This window comes from Pygocentrus nattereri, chromosome 3 (genome assembly GCF_015220715.1).
Source record: "Pygocentrus nattereri isolate fPygNat1 chromosome 3, fPygNat1.pri, whole genome shotgun sequence".
NCBI lineage: Eukaryota > Metazoa > Chordata > Actinopteri > Characiformes > Serrasalmidae > Pygocentrus > Pygocentrus nattereri.
This window is the reverse complement of record NC_051213.1, coordinates 49942440-49965829: the sequence shown is the minus strand read 5'-3', so window position 1 is coordinate 49965829 and position 23390 is coordinate 49942440. Positions and strand designations below refer to the sequence as shown.

The 23390-nt window shown below is 48.9% G+C and overlaps 1 protein-coding gene across 1 annotated transcript; it reads left to right on the top strand.

Annotated features, from left to right (window-relative positions):
- Positions 1–19: 19 nt before the first annotated feature.
- mrpl13 (mitochondrial ribosomal protein L13) lies at positions 20–21866 on the top strand. The gene is made up of 7 exons (XM_017686717.2): positions 20–178; positions 1454–1577; positions 2304–2397; positions 3076–3136; positions 5666–5752; positions 5973–6094; positions 21694–21866. The coding sequence occupies exons 1-7, from the start codon at positions 152–154 to the stop codon at positions 21716–21718; spliced, it is 540 nt and encodes a 179-aa protein (XP_017542206.1). The 5' UTR covers positions 20–151; the 3' UTR covers positions 21719–21866.
- The last annotated feature ends 1524 nt before the right edge of the window (positions 21867–23390 follow it).

Sequence of the window (23390 nt, the reverse complement as noted above, 5' to 3'; positions counted from 1 at the left end):
CGCAATAAGAGCGAGAATTTAGTCGTTTGTGTGCGATAGGAACTGTTCTTTCTTCAGCATTTCCGTCCGGAGCTGAAATGCTGCCGGACCGTAAACAGCACACTGGGGTCAAGCGTGTGCGCTGGTGTAGCTTAGCCTAGCCAGGCCAGCAATGTCCAGTTTCTCCAGATCGGCCCAGGTAAATGCTGTTAGACCGCGGTCATTACAGGCACAGCGCTGCTGTGTTGTCGGGTGTGTGTGTGTGTGTGTGTGTGTGTGTGTGTGTGTGTGTGTGTGTGTGTGTGTGTGTGTGTGTGTGTGTTGGGCTGCTGGGGTTCAGCTTGACCGGTGCAGGTGGACAGGAGTGACCTGAACATGACAGCTTGATTTGTTTTGGACAAGACACACAGGTCAGGACAACGGCCGCACTGCCCGGCTGAAATGGGCTTAATCCAGGGAGAGTTCCGGTAAGGAGCCGGCACAGGTGGAGGTTCTTCAGAGGTTCTAACTTCTAGCAATGGTTCTGATTCTGTTTGTCACCAGGACCTTTATGAGGAACAGTTTCACCCTCAGATGGTCCTTCAGACTGATATGTATATGGCTCTACACTGGTCAGGCACAACATCATGACCACCTCCTTGTTTCTACGCTCACTGTCCACTTTATCAGCTCCACTGACCGTTCAGTTCCCCTCTGTAGTTCTACAGTTACAGACTGTAGTCCATCTGTTTCTCTGATACTCTGTTACCCTGTTCTTCAGTGGTCAGGACCCCCATGGACCCTCACAGAGCAGGTACTGTTTGGGTGGTGGGTCATTCTCAGCGGTGACGTGGTGGTGGTGTGTGTTGCGCTGGTGCGAGTGGATCAGACACAGCAGTGCAGGAGTTTTTAAACACCTCAGTGTCGGTGCTGGACTGAGAACCAAAAATATCCAGCTGGCAGCGTCCTGTGACCACTGATGAAGGCCTAGAGGATGACCAATCGATGAGCTGTCGTCTCTGACTTTACATCTACAAGGTGGACCGACAAGGTAGGAGTGTCTAATAGAGTGGACAGTGAGCGGACACAGTGTTTAAAAACTCAGTGGTTAAAAACTGATCCACTCGCACCAGCACAGCACACACTAACACACCACCACCACCACGTCAGTTTTACCGTAGTGCTGAGAATGACCCACCACCCAAACAGCACCTGCTCTGTGAGGGTCTGTGGGGGTCCTACAGAGTGGAGCTGATAAATGGACAATGTGACTGTGCCTTTAAGGCTGATGTATGTATGTATGTAAATGAGCTCTGCTCAGATTGGCCGTGACCGGCTCTACGAACAAACGGCGATGTTTACCGAATTCACTGACGCTGAGATGGACTGTTAGTGGACTCGGTGCTGCTGAGGTCGAGGTTTTCCGATCGCCCTCTGGGTTCATAGACTAGATGAAATGTGATATTAAGTTAATATGTATTCTTTGTTTTTACAGCAGTGGGCGACTTTCGCCAGGTCCTGGTACTTGATAGACGCCCGAATGCAGCCTCCAGGAAAGATCGCCTCCATGTGCTCAGTGCGGCTGCAGGGGAAGCATAAGCCCATCTACCATGCGCTGAGTGAGTCCGTACAGTAAAGCCCAAAATATTAAAGATACAAATCAATCTGCAGCCAGGATCGTCAGGATCAAAGCCCACAGGATGCAAACAATATGATTAGTAGAGGGATCATTTGCATATTGCAGTTTTCTATAAATGATGTATTGTGTAGCACTAAAATATAAAATTAGCCCCACCCATTCAGCCTATAGCAGTTTAGCCCCACCCATTCGGCCTACAGCCGATAAGCCCCGCCCATTTGGCCTACAGCAGTTTAGCCCCGCCCATTCTTCCTAGGAGAAATTGAAGACCGCTGCCTTATAGATTCAGTTAAAGCTTTTAATATTTGATCCATCAATAGAATAAGTGAGTCTTTACAGTGGTGTATTCCCCTGACCGGAGATATGGGATGCATTATTAACGGCCTGTCCCAGCGGTCAGAAGGCAGGATACACCCTGGACAGGTCGCCAGTCCATCGCAGGGCAGGCAGACAGACAGACAGACAGACATACAACTAAACGTAAATGCCTGTGAACACAGTCGCTGTAATGTGGGTGGAGGAGTGGGTGTTGGGTGTTCAGGGAGGTTTGATCTCTGCCTTCATCACCGGCCCTGCAGCTGTGCTGGATCAGAGTCGAGAGTCGAGTCAGAGTGGCCTCCGGGAAGCCTCGGAGCAGATCCTGAGAGGACGAACTTCGCTGCTGCTGAAATAAACAGCTGTGCTTTGTGTTCTGTCCTCTTCTCAGGTGATGCTGGGGATCACGTGGTGGTCATGAACACCAGACACGTCGCTTTCTCAGGCAACAAATGGGAGCAGAAGGTCTACTCGTCTCACACGGGGTAAAAAAAAGCTCTGTTCACGTCCAGCGTCCACTTTATTAGAAACACCTGCTTTTAGCTTCACTTTGTTGGCCGCTTTGTCGGAAACACCCACAGAGGAGGCCTTTGTAGGTTTTTCACATTTTAGTCGATTCTCTATAAAAAAGCTAAATATTAATGATGTCATTTGCAATAACAGCTTTAACTGTACATCATTGGTCCAAACGAAGACCACTCAGCCAACTGGTAAATAAGGTAACACAACCCCATCGCGCGGGGCTCCAGTCCTCCTGGGCTCCTGCATTTGATCTTTTCCTATGTTTATTTTATTGAGTTTAACTGAACGTTGACACCTGCGCAAGAGAGACTCCGTGTACACCTGGAAGTTGGTGAGTAAAAGGCTCTGATTCCGAAGGACAGTTGAGTGTATTGAACGCGACCAGCAGATGGCGCAGTTCTGCACTTTCTATCAGTCTCAACAGAAGGAAACAGCACCATCTAGTGGAGAGAGATAGAAATGCAGGGCATGCTGTACGAGAGTATCCACTCCACTCTCGGTACCCTCCTGGTTATTGGAGCTCCCCTCTGGGCAGCTCTCTCTCCTCTAAGCCCCTGATTAACCGCTGCATTATTCCCCAGCATGTAGCCTGTTGTGTTTCTCTTCATTACGGCTGAACGGTCCCCTCTGTCCTCTCACAGATACCCGGGCGGCTTCAAACAGCTCACAGCAGCCCAGATGCACCGGAAAGACCCCACCGCTGTGAGTACATCACCCTCAGATCAGCTCCAGCCCCCTGCAGTGGAAGTTCTGTCTCATTTTTCAGTAGATTACGGATTTGTCTGTATGTTTCTTTCGGACTGGTCAGTATTGGTTATGGTCACTTCACGATGCAGAGAACCCTTTAATCATGCAAAAATGGTTCTTTGAGGGTTCATGATTGTACATAGAACCATTTTCTTTACTAAAGAAACCTCGAAGAACCACCTTTATCAGGTAAACATTCTGCGTACTCTGTTCCCCTGTTCTTCAGTGGTCAGGACCCCCATGGACCCTCACAGAGCAGGTACTATTTGGGTGGTGGATCATTCTCAGCACTGCAGTGACACTGACGTGGTGTGTTAGTGTGTGTTGCGCTGGTCTGAGTGGATCAGACACAGCAGTGCTGCTGGAGTTTTTAAACACTGTGTCCACTCACTGTCCACTCTATTAGACACTCCTACCTTGTCGGTCCACCTTGTAGATGTAAAGTCAGAGACGACAGCTCATCTGCTGCTGGACGGTTTGTGTTGGTCGTCCTCTAGTCCTTCATCAGTGGTCACAGGACGCTGCCCACAGGACGCTGCCCACAGGATCCACCACCCAACTATTACCTGCTCTGTGAGGGTCCATGGGGGTCCTGACCACTGAAGAACAGGGTAACAGAGTATCAGAGAAACAGATGGACTACAGTCTGTAACTAGAACTACAGAGGGGAGCTATACGGTCAGTGGACACATCCTGCAGAAACGATAGGCCCTGGTAGTTCTCCTGGGCGCCTGAGGGGGGCACCGTGGCCTCAGGTTCTTCCCGTGATGATGGTGATTGACGTGAATCTGATTATCCTGATCATTTTTCGGATTCTGACAGACTTGGCCTGTTGCCCTGGAGGTTTTGAAGACGTTGGCTTCAGCTCTGTCTGTTAGAAATGAGAGCAGGTCTTTATGTCTGCGATGAACATCTAACAGACTGTTTTGGCTCTTTTTTAGCTGATGTTCTCCGACCCGTATCAGCGGTGCAATTTCAGCCTGTATGCAATTCCGAAAGACAGTGTTCTGGTTTGGGAAAGTGCAGCTTTATAGCTGGAATCTTCTCTGCGTTTGCAGCTCTGCCTCGGCTTCGGCTCGAGATCGTTTTGTGTCTGAGAGGTGGGGGGGTGGGGGTGGGGGGGTTCTGAAGTGTTATCTCGGAGCACAAACTGCCTCCTTTCATCAAAGCAGCAGTGGAGCGTCTTCACCGATGCCTTTCTGCTCTCAGACATATTACACCTGTGCAGGTGCTGCATGTAATGAGGCCGAGGAGGCGCCTTCTGTAGAATAACAACAGGTCCCAGAGCCACCTGCCTTACAGCCAGCGCAGCAGCAGCTCCCTTTCCATAGAAAACAGGACAAATACTGATCCAGTCCCTCAAATCAAATGTATTTGTAGCACTTTTTACAGCTGATGTCGTCACAAAGCAGGAGAACCTCCCTCAGAGCTGAGGAAGAAACCTTGGGAGGAACCAAGGCTCACCAGGGGGGACCCGTCCTCCTCTGGTCAGACTACCTACAGAGTTATTATACTACTAATATTAATAGCAGTAGTATTAGTAGTAGGAATAGCCAGGAGTCTATGAGAACATCAGGGTATGGTGGGCAGTTGGTCCAAGGCAGGTGGAGGTAGCTGGGCGTGGGCAGCTGGTCTGAAGTGGGCAGCAGGAGAGCTCGACAGTCAGTCGTCCTTCAGTGTCCAGCCGGACATGTGGGCGGTCATATACTCGGTAAAAGGCAGGGAGAGGGAATTAGTTTTATTCTGTCTGTTTGTACATAAACAGGGAATGTAAACATTTCCAGAGTGTGGCTAACGACTCCGGCAGATCTGACTATGACAGCTTAACTAACAGGAGAGAACCAGAAGGACACACAGACACGGCAGCACTCTGAGACAGTCTGGCATCCCTCCGCTCCACCGTCCACAAACCTGAGTGACCGCGTGCGAGCGGCGGGACGACAGCACCAGCGTCTCAGTTTACTATAATTCCCTGTGTCCATGGACCCCTGGATCTGCTGCCTTTATCTAGGGGGAACAATAGCTACCAAAAGCTAAACTGAACAAGTGAGTTTTCAGCCTAGTCTTAAAGATTGAGACTGTGTCTGAGTCCCGAACAGTTTCTGGAAGATCATTCCAGAGTTTGGGGGCTTTATAAGAAAAGGCTCCTCCCCCAGCTGCAGCCTTAGGAATTCTGGGAACTATTAATAAGCCAGCGCTCCGGGATCTGAGTAGTCATGATGGCTCGTAATGGGAAATAAGGTCTTGCAGGTACTCAGGAGCGAGACCATTGCCACCTCCTCCATCTAATGCTTGGACAAAAGGTGTAATAGTGCTGCTAGTGTTTCACAGTGAGCTCCACTGGTCGCCCTTGGAGACCCAGACAGTGACCAGTTTTCTGTCCTGCTGTGAGGTGGTGTAAGACCTGACCTTTTCCCCTCTCTCTCTCTCTCTCTCTCTCTCTCTCTCTCTCTCTCTCTCTCTCTCTCTCTCTCTCTCTCTCAGATAATTAAACTGGCCGTGTATGGGATGCTTCCCAGAAACCTCATGCGGAGGACAATGATGCAGCGGCTGCACATCTTCCCTGATGATGTAAGCTCAGCAGCCAATCAAAATCAACATGTTAATGAGGTCATACATATTAATGAGCGACACTCAGCACTTGTTCGGGGCGCAAAACGGAGCTGTAGAGGAGACGCCACAAATCACTCAAAGCCGGGCTTTAAACTAAAGTCCCAGAGGTGTTTACAGCTCTGACAGTTTAGTGAAATCATCCATCAGTCATTTCTGTGTGTGTGATGTCCTGTTGCAGGTTCTCCCAGAAGATATCATGCTGAATTTGACGGAGGAGCTTCCTCAGCCTCGCCAGATTCCCCGTAAACTGAGTGAATACACGCAGGAGGAGCGAGACCGCTTCCCCCAGCTTTGGACCCCGTGAGTCCTCTCTCCCTCCCTCCCTCTCTCTCTCTCTCTCTCTCGCTCCATCGTCCTCCCTCTCTTTGTCTTTATCTTTCAGCCCTTCCTCATGCGGAGCCTGTAGGGTGTAGCTCAGGTGTGCCGCTGGTGAGGGAGGTAAAGCTCCAGCCTGAGTGACCACTCTGTGAGGCTGGACTTTCTGCGGCAGGTCGCTCTCTGATTCCCGCACTGCAGCTCTCCTGCTGATTTATGAGCGGTGACTCACTCTGGGGTCACTCGGTTATGGAGGGATTTGGGGGGGGGGCTGCTCTAGAGGACGGTGCTCACAGTCACAGCTGGACAGTGAAGTAATATGGACACGCCAGTTTTCTTCATGATCAGTTGATTCTAGGAGTAGTCCAACATTTTTCTTTTCTGTTTTTTAGTGTTCAGTTATTTTAGTGCTGCGTGTTACTCTGGACGTACAAAAAACCCTAAAAACCCGCTATATGGCCCAAATATATGGAGAAATGAAACACAGTCATGCAGTGTCCATAGACAAACGCTGGCAGTAGGTGGTCGCATTAAACGGATGCCACCTTTGCCACGAGTCAGTTCATGAAATTTTAGCCCTGCTACATCGTCTGTAAGTGCACCTAGGAGCTACAGCATCTCGGCCACAAAGCGGTAGACCGTGCAAACATGCAGGGCGGGGCTGCCGGATAGCTCTTAAAAATCCCCCGTCACTCACCACACAGTTCCAAACTGCCCCTGGAAGCATCATCAGCAGAAGATCTGAGCATCAGGGGCTTCAAGAAATGGGTCTCTTGTGATTCACTTCAAGAAATGGGTCTCTAGGCTTGTGAGCAGCTGAACACAAGCCTAAGATCACTATGTGCAATGCCAAGTGTCGGCTGGAGGGGTGTAAAGCGCCACCACTGGATTCTGGATCAGTGGAACCGTGTTCTCTGGAGTGATGAATCAGCTTCGCCATCTGTCAGTCTGAATCTGGGTTTGGTGGATGCCAGGAGAACGTTACCTACAGGAATGCAGAGACAGTAAAGTTTGGCGGAGGAGGGATAAAGGGCTGGGCTTTTTTTCAGGCCTCTCAGTTCCAGTAAAGGGTGATGCTTTGCAGCAGCAGTTTGGGGAAGAACCTTTCCTGTTCCAGCAGGACTGAGCCCACATGCATAAAGCGGCTCCATAAAGACATGGAGCGACCAGTCTGCCGTGGAGGAACTCCAGTGTCCTTCACAGAGCCCTGACCTCAACCCCACTTAACATCTTTGGAATAAACTTGAATGGAGATTGTGAGTCGTCCAATGCCCTTTTGACTGATTGGACACAAATTCCCACAGACGCACTCCAACGTCTTGTAGGAAGCTTCCCAGAAGAGTAGAGGCTGTTACAGCCGCAAAAGGGGGGCAACTCGGTGCCTGTAGTTTTGGAATGGGATGTCCAACAAGCATATAGGGGTGATGGTCCGGTGTAATCTGGAGCCTGTATGTAATTACATACTATGTTGATGATGGTAAAATAGTGGAAAATCTGAAATAATACGTTTTCTTTTGGGACTATTTTGCCTCACAGCACCCTGCATGTCGTGTCCCTCCACCATGCATGTGTTTTGAGGCTAAGGTCTTCTTAAAACTCTCATAAAACAGCGTCTCAGTCATCAGGCAGTGAATACAGAACCATTTCATGTAGGAACCTTCTGTGAGGAGCTTTTAGAGGGGGACGTCTGGTTCCCATCACCACCACTGGGAACGGCTCTGGAAAATTGATGGAATTCCCCTGTAATTATTCATGTGATGATCAAAACCTGGCGCCTTCTGAAAGTTAGCTTTGAGATTTGCTCTGTGGACGGGTTGTATCCACAGCTCCATATTTTCTGTTCCTGTTCTCGGAGGGTTCTTCACACCCAGCATCTAAACCATGCTGTAGACTGTATGCAGGCAGCGTTACTCCAGCTGGGCCTTGTAGAAGCTCACAGCACAGAGCAGGGTCGAACAGGGTCAGTGAGTTTTACGGTAGTTTCCTGTTAGCTCTGAAAAGATCTGAAATAAATCCAGCCCATCACTGTAAGATGGAAAAGCAGCATAAGAGCGAGTCCGTACAGTCCCAGCACTGCAGGAACGCTATTTAATGTTCCACGAGCGCTCCTGGTCCCGGCGTACTGTCCTCCGTTAAGCAGAGAACCGCCAGCGGTTTACGAGCCCCATGCATCAGGAGCTTCCAGAAGTTCTGGACCTTAAATGCTGAAGGCTCCCTCAGCAGAGCACCATGATGCTCTTTCAATAAATCACACCTCACTTTATTTACTATTGCTCACAGCCTGGGTTTCTACTCCAAAACATGCCAGACGGCTGATGAAGACATCACTTTTGCTTAGGGTGCTTTTTCAACACGGAGAGGTTTCGGGTGCGATACCAGCGCCGGGAAACAGAGGAACCCATTCACAACTAGTGCTGGGCGATATGACCTCAAATCAATATCACGATTAATCAGATGTTTTGCCTCAATTAAGATTAAGTGACCCTTATTAGTCCCACAACAGGAAATTTCACCTCCACATTTAACCCATCCATGAAGTGAAACACCACATACACACTAGGGGGCAGTGAGCACACATGCCCGGAGCGGTGGGCAGCCCTATCCACAGCGCCCGGGGAGCAGTTGGGGGTCAGGTGTCTTGTGCTGTCGGCTCTGGGGAGCCAACCGGGAAGGCTGGCTCCCTAACCTCCAGCCCACGACTGCCCCCTTAATGAGCGATTCATATTTTTTGCTTGTTTGTTTTTTGCCCTCATCGTTCACTGATGAGGTCTTTACTGTAAATATGCTCTACATATCTTAACCGTCTCAACATCCAGATCGGAATTCACGCGGCTTTCACGTCAATCCAGCTCGATATTCGTCATAATTCAACCTCAACCGTTTGGGCTGATGATCCTGGACTATAATTAGAAGAGACTCGTCCAAAACCCTCCGTGAAGAGATTTCTAAAGAAATGTCCGAACGTGGCCGCAGGAGAACGAGGCTGCAGCGCCACAGAACAGGTAAAGTCAGAAAACTGAAGTTTAAAGAATCCGAAGATGCGAACCAAAGAAGTGACCGCGCCCTTTTTACGGCTCGAACACGTTCTGGGTGATGAGCCCAGCGGTCAGTCACAGTCTTGTTAGGGTTCTGCAGGGTTGATGTGCTGTCTCAGTGTTGTCCTCATGCAACAGTGTTAGGGTGCTGTAGTGTTTTTGTGATGTCAGGATATTGAAGTGTGAATTGTCGCAGTGCCGTCAGGCTGTCGCAGCGGTGTCGTCAGGCTGTCGCAGCGGCGCTGTCAGGCTGTCGCAGCGGCGTCATCAGGCTGTCGCAGTGCCGTCAGGCTGTCGCAGCGGTGTCGTCAGGCTGTCGCAGCGGTGTCGTCAGGCTGTCGCAGTGCCGTCAGGCTGTCGCAGCGGTGTCGTCAGGCTGTCGCAGTGCCGTCAGGCTGTCGCAGTGGTGTCGTCAGGCTGTCGCAGCGGTGTCGTCAGGCTGTCGCAGTGCCGTCAGGCTGTCGCAGTGCCGTCAGGCTGTCGCAGCGGTGTCGTCAGGCTGTCGCAGCGGTGTCGTCAGGCTGTCGCAGCGGTGTCGTCAGGCTGTCGCAGTGCCGTCAGGCTGTCGTCAGGCTGTCGCAGCGGCGCCGTCAGGCTGTCGCAGTGCCGTCAGGCTGTCGCAGCGGTGTCGTCAGGCTGTCGCAGCGGTGTCGTCAGGCTGTCGCAGTGCCGTCAGGCTGTCGCAGTGCCGTCAGGCTGTCGCGGCGCCGTCAGGCTGTCGCAGCGGCGCCGTCAGGCTGTCGCAGCGGCGTCGTCAGGCTGTCGCAGCGGCGTCGTCAGGCTGTCGCAGTGCCGTCAGGCTGTCGCAGCGGCGTCGTCAGGCTGTCGCAGCGGTGTCGTCAGGCTGTCGCAGTGCCGTCAGGCTGTCGCAGCGGTGTCGTCAGGCTGTCGCAGTGCCGTCAGGCTGTCGCAGTGCCGTCAGGCTGTCGCAGCGGTGTCGTCAGGCTGTCGCAGCGGTGTCGTCAGGCTGTCGCAGCGCCGTCAGGCTGTCGCAGCGGCGCCGTCAGGCTGTCGCAGTGCCGTCAGGCTGTCGCAGTGCCGTCAGGCTGTCGCAGCGGTGTCTGTCGTCAGGCTGTCGCAGTGCCGTCAGGCTGTCGTCAGGCTGTCGCAGCGGCGCCGTCAGGCTGTCGCAGTGCCGTCAGGCTGTCGCAGCGGTGTCGTCAGGCTGTCGCAGCGGCGTCGTCAGGCTGTCGCAGCGGCGTCGTCAGGCTGTCGCAGTGCCGTCAGGCTGTCGCAGTGCCGTCAGGCTGTCGCAGCGGCGTCGTCAGGCTGTCGCAGCGGTGTCGTCAGGCTGTCGCAGTGCCGTCAGGCTGTCGCAGCGGTGTCGTCAGGCTGTCGCAGTGCCGTCAGGCTGTCGCAGTGCCGTCAGGCTGTCGCAGCGGTGTCGTCAGGCTGTCGCAGCGGTGTCGTCAGGCTGTCGCAGCGGTGTCGTCAGGCTGTCGCAGTGCCGTCAGGCTGTCGTCAGGCTGTCGCAGCGGCGCCGTCAGGCTGTCGCAGTGCCGTCAGGCTGTCGCAGCGGTGTCGTCAGGCTGTCGCAGTGCCGTCAGGCTGTCGCGGTGTCGTCAGGCTGTCGCAGCGGCGCCGTCAGGCTGTCGCAGCGGCGCCGTCAGGCTGTCGCAGCGGCGTCGTCAGGCTGTCGCAGTGCCGTCAGGCTGTCGCAGCGGCGTCGTCAGGCTGTCGCAGTGCCGTCAGGCTGTCGCAGCGGTGTCGTCAGGCTGTCGCAGTGCCGTCAGGCTGTCGCAGTGCCGTCAGGCTGTCGCAGCGGTGTCGTCAGGCTGTCGCAGCGGTGTCGTCAGGCTGTCGCAGCGCCGTCAGGCTGTCGCAGCGGCGCCGTCAGGCTGTCGCAGTGCCGTCAGGCTGTCGCAGCGGTGTCTGTCGTCAGGCTGTCGCAGCGGTGTCGTCAGGCTGTCGCAGTGCCGTCAGGCTGTCGTCAGGCTGTCGCAGCGGCGCCGTCAGGCTGTCGCAGTGCCGTCAGGCTGTCGCAGCGGTGTCGTCAGGCTGTCGCAGCGGCGTCGTCAGGCTGTCGCAGTGCCGTCAGGCTGTCGCAGCGGCGTCGTCAGGCTGTCGCAGCGGTGCCGTCAGGCTGTCGCAGCAGTGCCGTCAGGCTGTCGCAGCGGTGTCGTCAGGCTGTCGCAGTGCCGTCGTCAGGCTGTCGCAGTGTCGTCAGGCTGTCGCAGTGGTGTCGTCAGGCTGTCGCAGTGCCGTCAGGCTGTCGCAGCGGTGTCGTCAGGCTGTCGCAGCGCCGTCAGGCTGTCGCAGCGGCGCCGTCAGGCTGTCGCAGTGCCGTCAGGCTGTCGCAGCGGTGTCTGTCGTCAGGCTGTCGCAGCGGTGTCGTCAGGCTGTCGCAGTGCCGTCAGGCTGTCGTCAGGCTGTCGCAGCGGCGCCGTCAGGCTGTCGCAGTGCCGTCAGGCTGTCGCAGTGGTGTCGTCAGGCTGTCGCAGCGGTGTCGTCAGGCTGTCGCAGTGTCGTCAGGCTGTCGCAGTGCCGTCAGGCTGTCGCAGTGCCGTCAGGCTGTCGCAGCGGCGCCGTAAGGCTGTCGTCAGGCTGTCGCAGCGGCGCCGTCAGGCTGTCGTCAGGCTGTCGCAGCGCTGCCGTCAGGTGCTCCACAAAATAGAAGACAGCCGCTCAAAAACAGTGAGCAGAACGTTTTTCCATTTATATAAAAACATTCAGATTGCAGATAGGCTCTGATTTTCAGACCAGACAAAACACAGAGAATGAGTCTGAATTCATGGAGTAAAGCCGGTGTTTTACAGGCCAGTGTGATCCAGCCCTGACAGTCCAGCTACTCTTTATTCTTCTGAGCTCTCAGAGGGACGTGAACCTGATTCTGAACTGGAGGAGAGCTGTGGGCCTTTCGTTATCTTCAGATATTCCTCCACAACGTTCTGGATCTGCCGTCGGCATCTTAACCAGCTGTTCTAGTTGGAGAATTTTTAGTCTGTCTTAGACTCTTAGACTTCACTTCACTTTACCTGCTCGGTTTCAATACATCCTTAAAAAGCAGGGTTCTTCAGGGGTCCTCTAGTGAAGAGCTATTACAGCCAAGCTCATGAGCAGTTAACTGAATAACTGAAATGTCTGTAAGGCTTTGTTCCCACAGCAGGTAAAAGTGGCCCAAATCCGCTGTTTGGTCCGTGTGTGACACAGCTGTGTGTCTGTGTGTCAGTGAGAACCGATAAACGCACTGAATCTGATATTCTCAATTCTGATTTGAGGCGCTTTTCAGGGAGTCACGTGTATGAAGCACATGTCTGAGCAATAATTCAACAAAATAGCATCTCTAATCAAAACCACACGCTAAGATTGCCACATGCTCATATAATGTGTTAGAACAATGTTTCAAAGTTTTTTCCTCTATACGAACTGAATTAAACTATATATCAATGAGGAACCACAGCAGTTACACACCGTCCATCTCAGAGCTCTCACTCGTCTGATGGAGGTACGGCAGCAGCAGAGGGACATGGTCTGCAGTGATGTCACAGCAAGAAAAGAATAGCTCCCTAAAAATATTTGTAAGGTTTTTTTTTTCTTTTTATATGAAAATATAAATAACTTTTTACAATTGTTCTTAACCCTTTTTACAAATATGGAGTCATTTTGGTGAAACTCAATAATTTATCAACTGTTTAATTTCAACTCCGTTACACGGGGTCCTGTTTGCGGGGTCCTGTTGGCGCGGTCCTGTTCAGAGAATCACATTTGGGGGTCCTGTTTGCGGGGTCCTGTTGGCAGGGTCCTGTTTGCGGGGTCCTGTTGGCGCGGTCCTGTTCAGAGAATCACATTTGGGGGTCCTGTTTGCGGGGTCCTGTTGGCAGGGTCCTGTTTGCGGGGTCCTGTTGGCGCGGTCCTGTTCAGAGAATCACATTTGGGGGTCCTGTTTGCGGGGTCCTGTTGGCAGGGTCCTGTTTGCGGGGTCCTGTTGGCGCGGTCCTGTTCAGGGAATCACATTAGGGGGTTGCGTTCAGGGGGTTGTTTTCAGAGCGAGTCCTGTTTGCGGAGTCAGGCTCAGAGTCGTGTTCGGAGAGTCAAGTTAAAAACTGCTTTGAAAACGATCTTCTGACGTTTCTTCTGCTGGTCGACCCATCGTTCTGACTCCTGAAGGTAGGAGTGATGTAACGATGCAGTCAGTGCGGTAATGCCGCCGGGAGCTCCGAGTCGGAGCCAGAGAACATTCAATTTTCCCCCTAAATATTTATGACCCCCGATCCTCTGAGTGCTGCCTGTAATTCGTGGTAATAATTTTTTCATTGCGTTTGGTCTTCATGGATTAAGAGTAAGACACGCGACAGGAAGTGGTCCGATTCAGTCTCCGAGTCTTCATGGTGAAGCTGAACGTATCTGAGGTTTTAGCCTGCAGACTGTAGACACCCAGCCTGTAACACGTTAGTGTTCTAGCAGAGCAGACTGGAACCTGGTCACACTGACAGGAAGTGGGATTCATTATGTAAATATATACGTTTACGTTGTGATTATGTAATAACATTGAAATATTTAATGTGAAGTTTCTGTGTAGCTGACCGCTCTGACTCTGAACTCTGAGAGGAAGCAGGTGTCGGACTCCAGTCATTCTGGTCTGCAGCTCTGCAGAGTTAAGCGTTCCTCCTCCTCAAACACCTGGTTCATCTCTTTAGCTGATGAACAAGAACTTCATGAGAACTTTGAGCGCTAGGAGGGAGAACACTGATCTCTGCAGAGCTGTGCTTCAGAAGGAGGCGAGGTTCTGAAGTTGAGGTTCTGAAGACCCCCTGAAGGTGTGGTGCACCTAAATGAGTCCTCATGAGTTTATTTAGTTTCAGTTCTGTAGTTTTAGTTACTTTGTGACTTATTTAAGTGGTTTTAGTTAGTATTTTAATTTGGGTAGGTTTAGTGCATTCATTTAGTTTGAGTTAGTTGGTTTTAGATTTTTTTTTCTCATTATTTTAGTGGTTTATTATTTTGGGTGGTTCTAGCTGGTTAGTTTTAGTTCATGTGTTAGTTTGGTTAGTTTAATTGGAAAGCTTGGTTGGTTGGTTTTTGCTAGATTGGTTAGTTGCTAGGGATGCGTCCATACTGATACTAGTATTGGGCATTGTTCTAATACTGTGTTTACTCAAACTTATAAAAAGTTATAGTTTGGTTGGTTTCAATTGGTTTGTTTGGTTAGTTTCAGTTGGTTTGTTTGTTTGGTTTGTTTGTTTGGTTAATTGTTTGGTTGGTTTCAGTTTGTTAGTTTGGTTTGTTCGGTTTCACTTGGTTTGTTTGTTTGGTTTGTTTCAGTTTGTTAGTTTGGTTTGTTTGGTCGGTTTCAATTGGTTTGTTTGGTTTGTTTGGTCGGTTTCAGTTTGTTAGTTTGTTTGGTTGGTTTTAGCTGGTTTGCTGTCAGGGATAATTCCCACAATGCTCTGTTTTACCCTCCTCACTCTGAGGCTGTGAAGCTGTGAAGCGAGGTCAGATGGAGAGTTAAGTCTGGGGGGCCGTGGTGGAGCACTAAGGGTCTTTAAGGTGCGGTGGTGTTCTCTGGTGGCGGCGGTCAGTCTATCGCTCTGAGCGCTGTGGAGCGTGTAATTAAAACAGCGGAGGGAAGTGAGACTTTAATGAGATAATGAGATGTTCACCGTCGCTCTTATAATTAAATCTGACAGAAGAGGATAACGGAGGATTTCCCCAGGCCGGCTGCTGCTTCACTGCTGACCAATGAAGGAGTCAAACCCCCCAAACTCCCACCAACAACCCCCATCACCCCTCCCACCACTGTGGCTGCAGCACTTTCCTAATCAAGTTGAATTCAAATCCTGAGGTGAAATAAAAAGCCATAAACTTGTCCTGCTGGGTGTTTATGTGCCTCTGCGTGGAGAGTGGCTCATTAGGAATGCCGGGAAAGAGTCCGAGTTATTTGGTCACAGGGAACTACGGCTGGAACCGGACCAAAGAACGCAGCCCTTGGCTCACTCAATCGCTCAGAAGGCTCTGAAGTCGGTCCTGGACACAGATCTGATTAGAGCTGTTACTGATCAGATGGATCAGAATGAGTTACAGGAAAGGGTCCGATTTTCTCCAGGAGGGCTTACTGTGTGGTTCTGGTTCGGTAGCATTCCTCTGTGTATCTGCAAAATCTCCAGAGCCTCTCTGACTCACTGTCCTCCAGTCAGAAAAACATCTCCTGAAGGTCAGCTCCACCACACAGAGCATTCACAGGAAGCTCCACTGCTCATAAAATGGCTCTATCTGGGATCTTGTCAAGTGAGATGATCCTAAATCTGGTCAATATATCTGGACATTTAACTTGTTTCTTACAAGAAGCACAATTATCTGCCACAGCAACACTTACAATACGTAAACAATGTCTAGAAAGAAGATATTCACAGCGATCTGCATGACGTTCTGACCACCTCCTCGTTTCTACACTCACTGTCCACTTTATCAGCTCCACTTACTGTATAGCTGCACTCTGTAGTTCTACAGTTACAGACTGTAGTCCATCTGTTTCTCTGTGTGATGAGGCAGATGCGTTGCCCATCACCAGAGATTGTGTGTGTGTGTGCAATACTTACCTGAACACCTACCTGTGATACTCACCTGTTGACAGTTACCTTGCAGAGGCAGCAAAAGGGAGGCTAAGCAGATAGAGCTCACTCATGAATGTGCCGAAGGGCCCACGGCTAGCTCATGAGAGGGGTGATGTCTGTAGCCTATGTCACAGAAAGTGGAGTAAGACAGCGTAGCAAATGTGTATATTGCAGCTTGACACTTTTATCGGTAATGGGATCTTGAGACCTTGTAATATCGGTTGTGCTTTTATTTATCCTTGTTTTTAATCCACTCTTGTGGGACAGCAACACCCCTGCTGAGGAGAATGGAAGAGCTCAGGTAATGCAGGGGCGGGGCTAACCCTATAAGAAGTGAGGGAAAGGTTCTGGGAGGAGGCTAGCTCAGATACCCACCTCAGATTGTGAGGAGATTGAGGAGTAGAGCAAAGCTAGACAATTTAGTCTTATGGCCTTGCGGCCTAAGCCTACTTATACTTACCTGTGCTGCTATTGAGTCAGGTCAACATTTTAACCATCGTTTATTTTGTGTTTGTACAGTTTTCTTTTGTGTTTTCACTTTTGTAAATAAATCACGCCAGTGTTTGCAAAGAATCATTCCGAGTCGGTCCATCTTCAGCCTGCATCTCCAGTCCTCAAACCCATTCAGCTACAACCTACCCGGTGACCTCGTGTCTCCTCACGGAGTTCGGCGAAGCATCGTCACACTCTGATACTCTGTTACCCTGTTCTTCAGTGGTCAGGACCCCCATGGACCCTCACAGAGCAGGTGCTGTTTGGGTGGTGGATCATTCTCAGCACTCACGTGGTGGTGGTGTGTTAGTGTGTGTTGTGCTGGTGCGCGTGGATCAGACACAGCAGTGCTGCTGGAGTTTTTAAACACTGTGTCCACTCACTGTCCACTCTATTAGACACTCCTATCTTGTCGGTCCACCTTGTAGATGTAAAGTCAGAGACGACAGCTCATCTGCTGCTGCACAGTTTGTGTTGGTCATCCTCTAGTCCTTCATCAGTGGTCACAGGACGCTGCCCACAGGACGCCGCCCACAGGATGCCGGCCACAGGACGCTGTTGGCTGGATATTTTTGGTTGGTGGACTGTTCTCAGTCCAGCAGCAGCACTGCTGTGTGTAACTCAAACTGCAGGTGTTTCGATTTCCCCTCTTAAAACAACACTTCTGCAAATGTACACACTTAAAGTTCTTCAAGGGTTCTCTAATAAATAAAATGGTTCTATGTAGAACCATAAACTCTTAAGGACTCACTCGCTTGCTTAGAAAGTTATTTGCGTGGTGAAATGCTTCTGGATGGTTCTGTGTAGCACCTTTTTGAAAAGGGTTCTGTATAGCGCTAAAATGTTCTTTTACTGTTAAAAGCTTGGTACCACATCAGTAGCAGAAGCCTTTTTGGTGCTATATAGAACCACACGCAACATGCTCTCCATCAGTCTGGAGAGCTGTTTCACCATGTAGAGAACCATTTAAGCATGCAAATGGGTTGTGGAGTGTTCATGGTTCTATGTAGAACCGCTGTCTTTTCTAAAGAACCGTCTTTTGTTCAATCATGTAGTCTATTTATAAAAAATTGCAGCGCTTGTCTTAAATTGCGATGAACCTTCCAGCCCCACTGTAGTGTTTGTGTAAGGCTTTTCCAGCCCGGCTGAGTTTCTGAAATGATGCTGATTCTCTTTGGATCATTACGGAAGGAGAAGCAGCAGCAGCTCCGAGACTCTCTGGCTGTTTGGAGGCTGGACTGGCTCTGAGATGAGTTTCAGATTGATTATTGATCTCAGCTTTTTGTGCAGATTGTCCACAGCAGCCCAGCAGCACTGTGCTGATGCGTTTACTGACCAAAAGCACTTTAATGACTTTGCTTTTGGTTTGTGTTTAAAAACAATGCAGCAGACAAACACTGACTGTATCTATAGTAGCAGAGGGACGAGAATACAGCGGTTTTCTCTACTGAAAGGATTTCTAATAAAAAATAAAGATAATAATAAAAATACAAGCTTTTATAAGAGTGAGTGGGCTGCTGGTGGAGTGAACACCAGTTATTGTGTGTTGTGGTCGTTCAGTGGACACTGCGTATCGAATGTGTGAGCCTACCTTCATTCTTACACTGGCATCTGAAGCCGTATCGCCCCCTACGCTTCCTGTAGTGTATTACAGTCTGTCAGAGCGACTGTGTGGATCATATGAACATTATAGAGCTTTTTAAATGAAACAGTAGAAGCCGTATCGCCCCCTACGCTTCCTGTAGAGTATTACAGTCTGTCAGAGCGACTGTGTGGATCATATGAACATTATAGAGCTTTTTAAATGAAACAGTAGAAGCCGTATCGCCCCCTACGCTTCCTGTAGTGTATTACAGTCTGTCAGAGCGACTGTGTGGATCATATGAACATTATAGAGCTTTTTAAATGAAACAGTAGAAGCCGTATCGCCCCCTACGCTTCCTGTAGTGTATTACAGTCTGTCAGAGCGACTGTGTGGATCATATGAACATTATAGAGCTTTTTAAATGAAACAGTAGAAGCCGTCTCGCCCCCTACGCTTCCTGTAGTGTATTACAGTCTGTCAGAGCGACTGTGTGGATCATATGAACATTATAGAGCTTTTTAAATGAAACAGTAGAAGCCGTATCGCCCCCTACGCTTCCTGTAGTGTATTACAGTCTGTCAGAGCGACTGTGTGGATCATATGAACATTATAGAGCTTTTTAAATGAAACAGTAGAAGCCGTATCGCCCCCTACGCTTCCTGTAGTGTATTACAGTCTGTCAGAGCGACTGTGTGGATCATATGAACATTATAGAGCTTTTTAAATGAAACAGTAGAAGCCGTATCGCCCCCTACGCTTCCTGTAGTGTATTACAGTCTGTCAGAGCGACTGTGTGGATCATATGAACATTATAGAGCTTTTTAAATGAAACAGTAGAAGCCGTATCGCCCCCTACGCTTCCTGTAGTGTATTACAGTCTGTCAGAGCGACTGTGTGGATCATATGAACATTATAGAGCTTTTTAAATGAAACAGTAGAAGCCGTATCGCCCCCTACGCTTCCTGTAGTGTATTACAGTCTGTCAGAGCGACTGTGTGGATCATATGAACATTATAGAGCTTTTTAAATGAAACAGTAGAAGCCGTATCGCCCCCTACGCTTCCTGTAGAGTATTACAGTCTGTCAGAGCGACTGTGTGGATCATATGAACATTATAGAGCTTTTTAAATGAAACAGTAGAAGCCGTATCGCCCCCTACGCTTCCTGTAGTGTATTACAGTCTGTCAGAGCGACTGTGTGGATCATATGAACATTATAGAGCTTTTTAAATGAAACAGTAGAAGCTGTATCGCCCCCTACGCTTCCTGTAGTGTATTACAGTCTGTCAGAGCGACTGTGTGGATCATATGAACATTATAGAGCTTTTTAAATGAAACAGTAGAAGCCGTATCGCCCCCTACGCTTCCTGTAGTGTATTACAGTCTGTCAGAGCGACTGTGTGGATCATATGAACATTATAGAGCTTTTTAAATGAAACAGTAGAAGCCGTATCGCCCCCTACGCTTCCTGTAGTGTATTACAGTCTGTCAGAGCGACTGTGTGGATCATATGCACATTATAGAGCTTTTTAAATGAAACAGTAGAAGCCGTATCGCCCCCTACGCTTCCTGTAGTGTATTACAGTCTGTCAGAGCGACTGTGTGGATCATAGGAACATTATAGAGCTTTTTAAATGAAACAGTAGAAGCCGTATCGCCCCTACGCTTCCTGTAGTGTATTACAGTCTGTCAGAGCGACTGTGTGGATCATATGAACATTATAGAGCTTTTTAAATGAAACAGTAGAAGCCGTATCGCCCCCTACGCTTCCTGTAGTGTATTACAGTCTGTCAGAGCGACTGTGTGGATCATATGAACATTATAGAGCTTTTTAAATGAAACAGTAGAAGCCGTATCGCCCCCTACGCTTCCTGTAGTGTATTACAGTCTGTCAGAGCGACTGTGTGGATCATATGAACATTATAGAGCTTTTTAAATGAAACAGTAGAAGCCGTATCGCCCCCTACGCTTCCTGTAGTGTATTACAGTCTGTCAGAGCGACTGTGTGGATCATATGAACATTATAGAGCTTTTTAAATGAAACAGTAGAAGCCGTATCGCCCCCTACGCTTCCTGTAGTGTATTACAGTCTGTCAGAGCGACTGTGTGGATCATATGAACATTATAGAGCTTTTTAAATGAAACAGTAGAAGCCGTATCGCCCCCTACGCTTCCTGTAGTGTATTACAGTCTGTCAGAGCGACTGTGTGGATCATATGAACATTATAGAGCTTTTTAAATGAAACAGTAGAAGCCGTATCGCCCCCTACGCTTCCTGTAGTGTATTACAGTCTGTCAGAGCGACTGTGTGGATCATATGAACATTATAGAGCTTTTTAAATGAAACAGTAGAAGCCGTATCGCCCCCTACGCTTCCTGTAGTGTATTACAGTCTGTCAGAGCGACTGTGTGGATCATATGAACATTATAGAGCTTTTTAAATGAAACAGTAGAAGCCGTATCGCCCCCTACGCTTCCTGTAGTGTATTACAGTCTGTCAGAGCGACTGTGTGGATCATATGAACATTATAGAGCTTTTTAAATGAAACAGTAGAAGCCGTATCGCCCCCTACGCTTCCTGTAGTGTATTACAGTCTGTCAGAGCGACTGTGTGGATCATATGAACATTATAGAGCTTTTAAAATGAAACAGTAGAAGCCGTATCGCCCCCTACGCTTCCTGTAGTGTATTACAGTCTGTCAGAGCGACTGTGTGGATCATATGAACATTATAGAGCTTTTTAAATGAAACAGTAGAAGCCGTATCGCCCCCTACGCTTCCTGTAGTGTATTACAGTCTGTCAGAGCGACTGTGTGGATCATATGAACATTATAGAGCTTTTTAAATGAAACAGTAGAAGCCGTATCGCCCCCTACGCTTCCTGTAGTGTATTACAGTCTGTCAGAGCGACTGTGTGGATCATATGAACATTATAGAGCTTTTTAAATGAAACAGTAGAAGCCGTATCGCCCCCTACGCTTCCTGTAGTGTATTACAGTCTGTCAGAGCGACTGTGTGGATCATATGAACATTATAGAGCTTTTTAAATGAAACAGTAGAAGCCGTATCGCCCCCTACGCTTCCTGTAGTGTATTACAGTCTGTCAGAGCGACTGTGTGGATCATATGAACATTATAGAGCTTTTTAAATGAAACAGTAGAAGCCGTATCGCCCCCTACGCTTCCTGTAGTGTATTACAGTCTGTCAGAGCGACTGTGTGGATCATATGAACATTATAGAGCTTTTTAAATGAAACAGTAGAAGCCGTATCGCCCCCTACGCTTCCTGTAGTGTATTACAGTCTGTCAGAGCGACTGTGTGGATCATATGAACATTATAGAGCTTTTTAAATGAAACAGTAGAAGCCGTATCGCCCCCTACGCTTCCTGTAGTGTATTACAGTCTGTCAGAGCGACTGTGTGGATCATATGAACATTATAGAGCTTTTTAAATGAAACAGTAGAAGCCGTATCGCCCCCTACGCTTCCTGTAGTGTATTACAGTCTGTCAGAGCGACTGTGTGGATCATATGAACATTATAGAGCTTTTTAAATGAAACAGTAGAAGCCGTATCGCCCCCTACGCTTCCTGTAGTGTATTACAGTCTGTCAGAGCGACTGTGTGGATCATATGAACATTATAGAGCTTTTTAAATGAAACAGTAGAAGCCGTATCGCCCCCTACGCTTCCTGTAGTGTATTACAGTCTGTCAGAGCGGCTGTGTGGATCATATGTACATTATAGAGCTTTTTAAATGAAACAGTAGAAGCCGTATCGCCCCCTACGCTTCCTGTAGTGTATTACAGTCTGTCAGAGCGACTGTGTGGATCATATGAACATTATAGAGCTTTTTAAATGAAACAGTAGAACAGTAGCACCAAATAAAGTGTTACCACAGCTTGTCTCTGTTTTCTCTCCACAGGCCTGAGGACTACAGGATGAAGTGACCATCACAGCGTCGGTGACCACTGCAGTTTAAATGTTTGTTTTTGTACTGGTGTCTGTCTGAAATAAAATGTGTTGAGAGTTTGACATGAGACTCGTTATTAAATATCTCTGAATTGTTTTTTCTCTGAAATAAAGATTTTCTGAATACCCATCAACACTGAGCCTTTCTGTTAAAAAGAATTGTCTGAAAATTTGCTCACGTGTCAGATTCTTTTAAAGATTTATTAAGAATTATAATGGAATGAGTTACCGTCAGTCCTGACGTTCCAGGATGACCGCAGGTGAGTCAGACTGATAAATCATTTTTACAGGTGTGGTCACTCTGCTGGACAGATGTTACTGTTTCTGAAACGCTCTGTAATATGATGTATTTGTTCAGCGATCCGTGTTGAGAGGGGGTTTTGGGAAGCTCATTAACTCAGTAACGACTGTAAACAGTATTGCAGAGCAGATTCTTTGGCCTTCGCTTTTGGCCACAAATGGTTTTCGCAGGCCGCTCTGAAGCACAAGCTTGTCTAATTCAACCTGCGGTTCAGCCTTTATTGACTTCATGTACTTATAAGAGTCTGCTGTAGCGCCGCTTTACCCTTTTGAAGTGATCTCAGTCTCAGGAACGCGCATATTTTGCTGGAGTTGGGAACGATACGGCCTCAGTTTAGCTGTCATTCTGATCCCCGAGGGTCAGCGAGGCCAGTCCAGCTGTACGATATCGCCTTATTAAATTTATATTTTACATTGAAGTCACACAAGAGCCATCTGTGATCTCATTCGCAATGTTCTGCAGGATCCTGAAAGCCTTTATGTGAAATTACTTTTCTCAAATTAACCGTCTGGGGTCCACAAACTCGCCTGCACAGTGTTTCTGTATCTGTTTCTGTGTCTTTGTGATGATCCAGCTCAGAAATCCAGTTCAAACCCTTCCTGAACCCGTAGAGCCGCCCTTTCCATTCCATCTCATCACGAGATCCTACGAGACTCACATCTGGAGTTATGAGCCTGTGAAGAGGGGCTGAGATACACGTCATCTGCCTCTCACCGTGTGGAGCTGGTGGATTCGTGTGTCCGTCTACATTCTGTGTGAAACTGACCGACGGACACTCAGGAGATCACTAAGGACTGACCGTCACGCCGGAACCCCTTCATTCTTCATTCAATCCACATCGGAGACTCGTGTGAAACGGCGTCAGAGAGTTTCCAGCTGCTGAAGCTGCTGCAGCGGGTTTGGAAAGTAGTGATGAAGATAACGGAGCGTTTAGATATGAAACATGAGGATCGTGTTCTATGAAGGGCCCTTAAAGCAGGATTTAAGAAGATATGAACAGATGGAGAAGATGCCCTCAGACCACAGAGGGTTAAAGGCCTTAAGTATTCAAGTGTCAGATACACACACATGTAGAAAAGTATCAGGGTCCTGTACTACTTTCAAGACCTGAAGGGGGCTTTACTGCTTACTAAATGTATTAATACTTTTAAAGTAAGTGTTCTGATTTTCACTTCAGATGAAAAAGTGTGTAATTATTCTTCTTTCACATGTGAAAAAATACGACCAGGGTGCCCAAATTTTGTGTGGTCCAGCTGCAGTGAGACACTAATAATTGCACTGTTGTTCATCCACAATAAGCGCCCCAAAATGTTACCGATGTAAAGGATGATCTCCCAACACAGTCACTC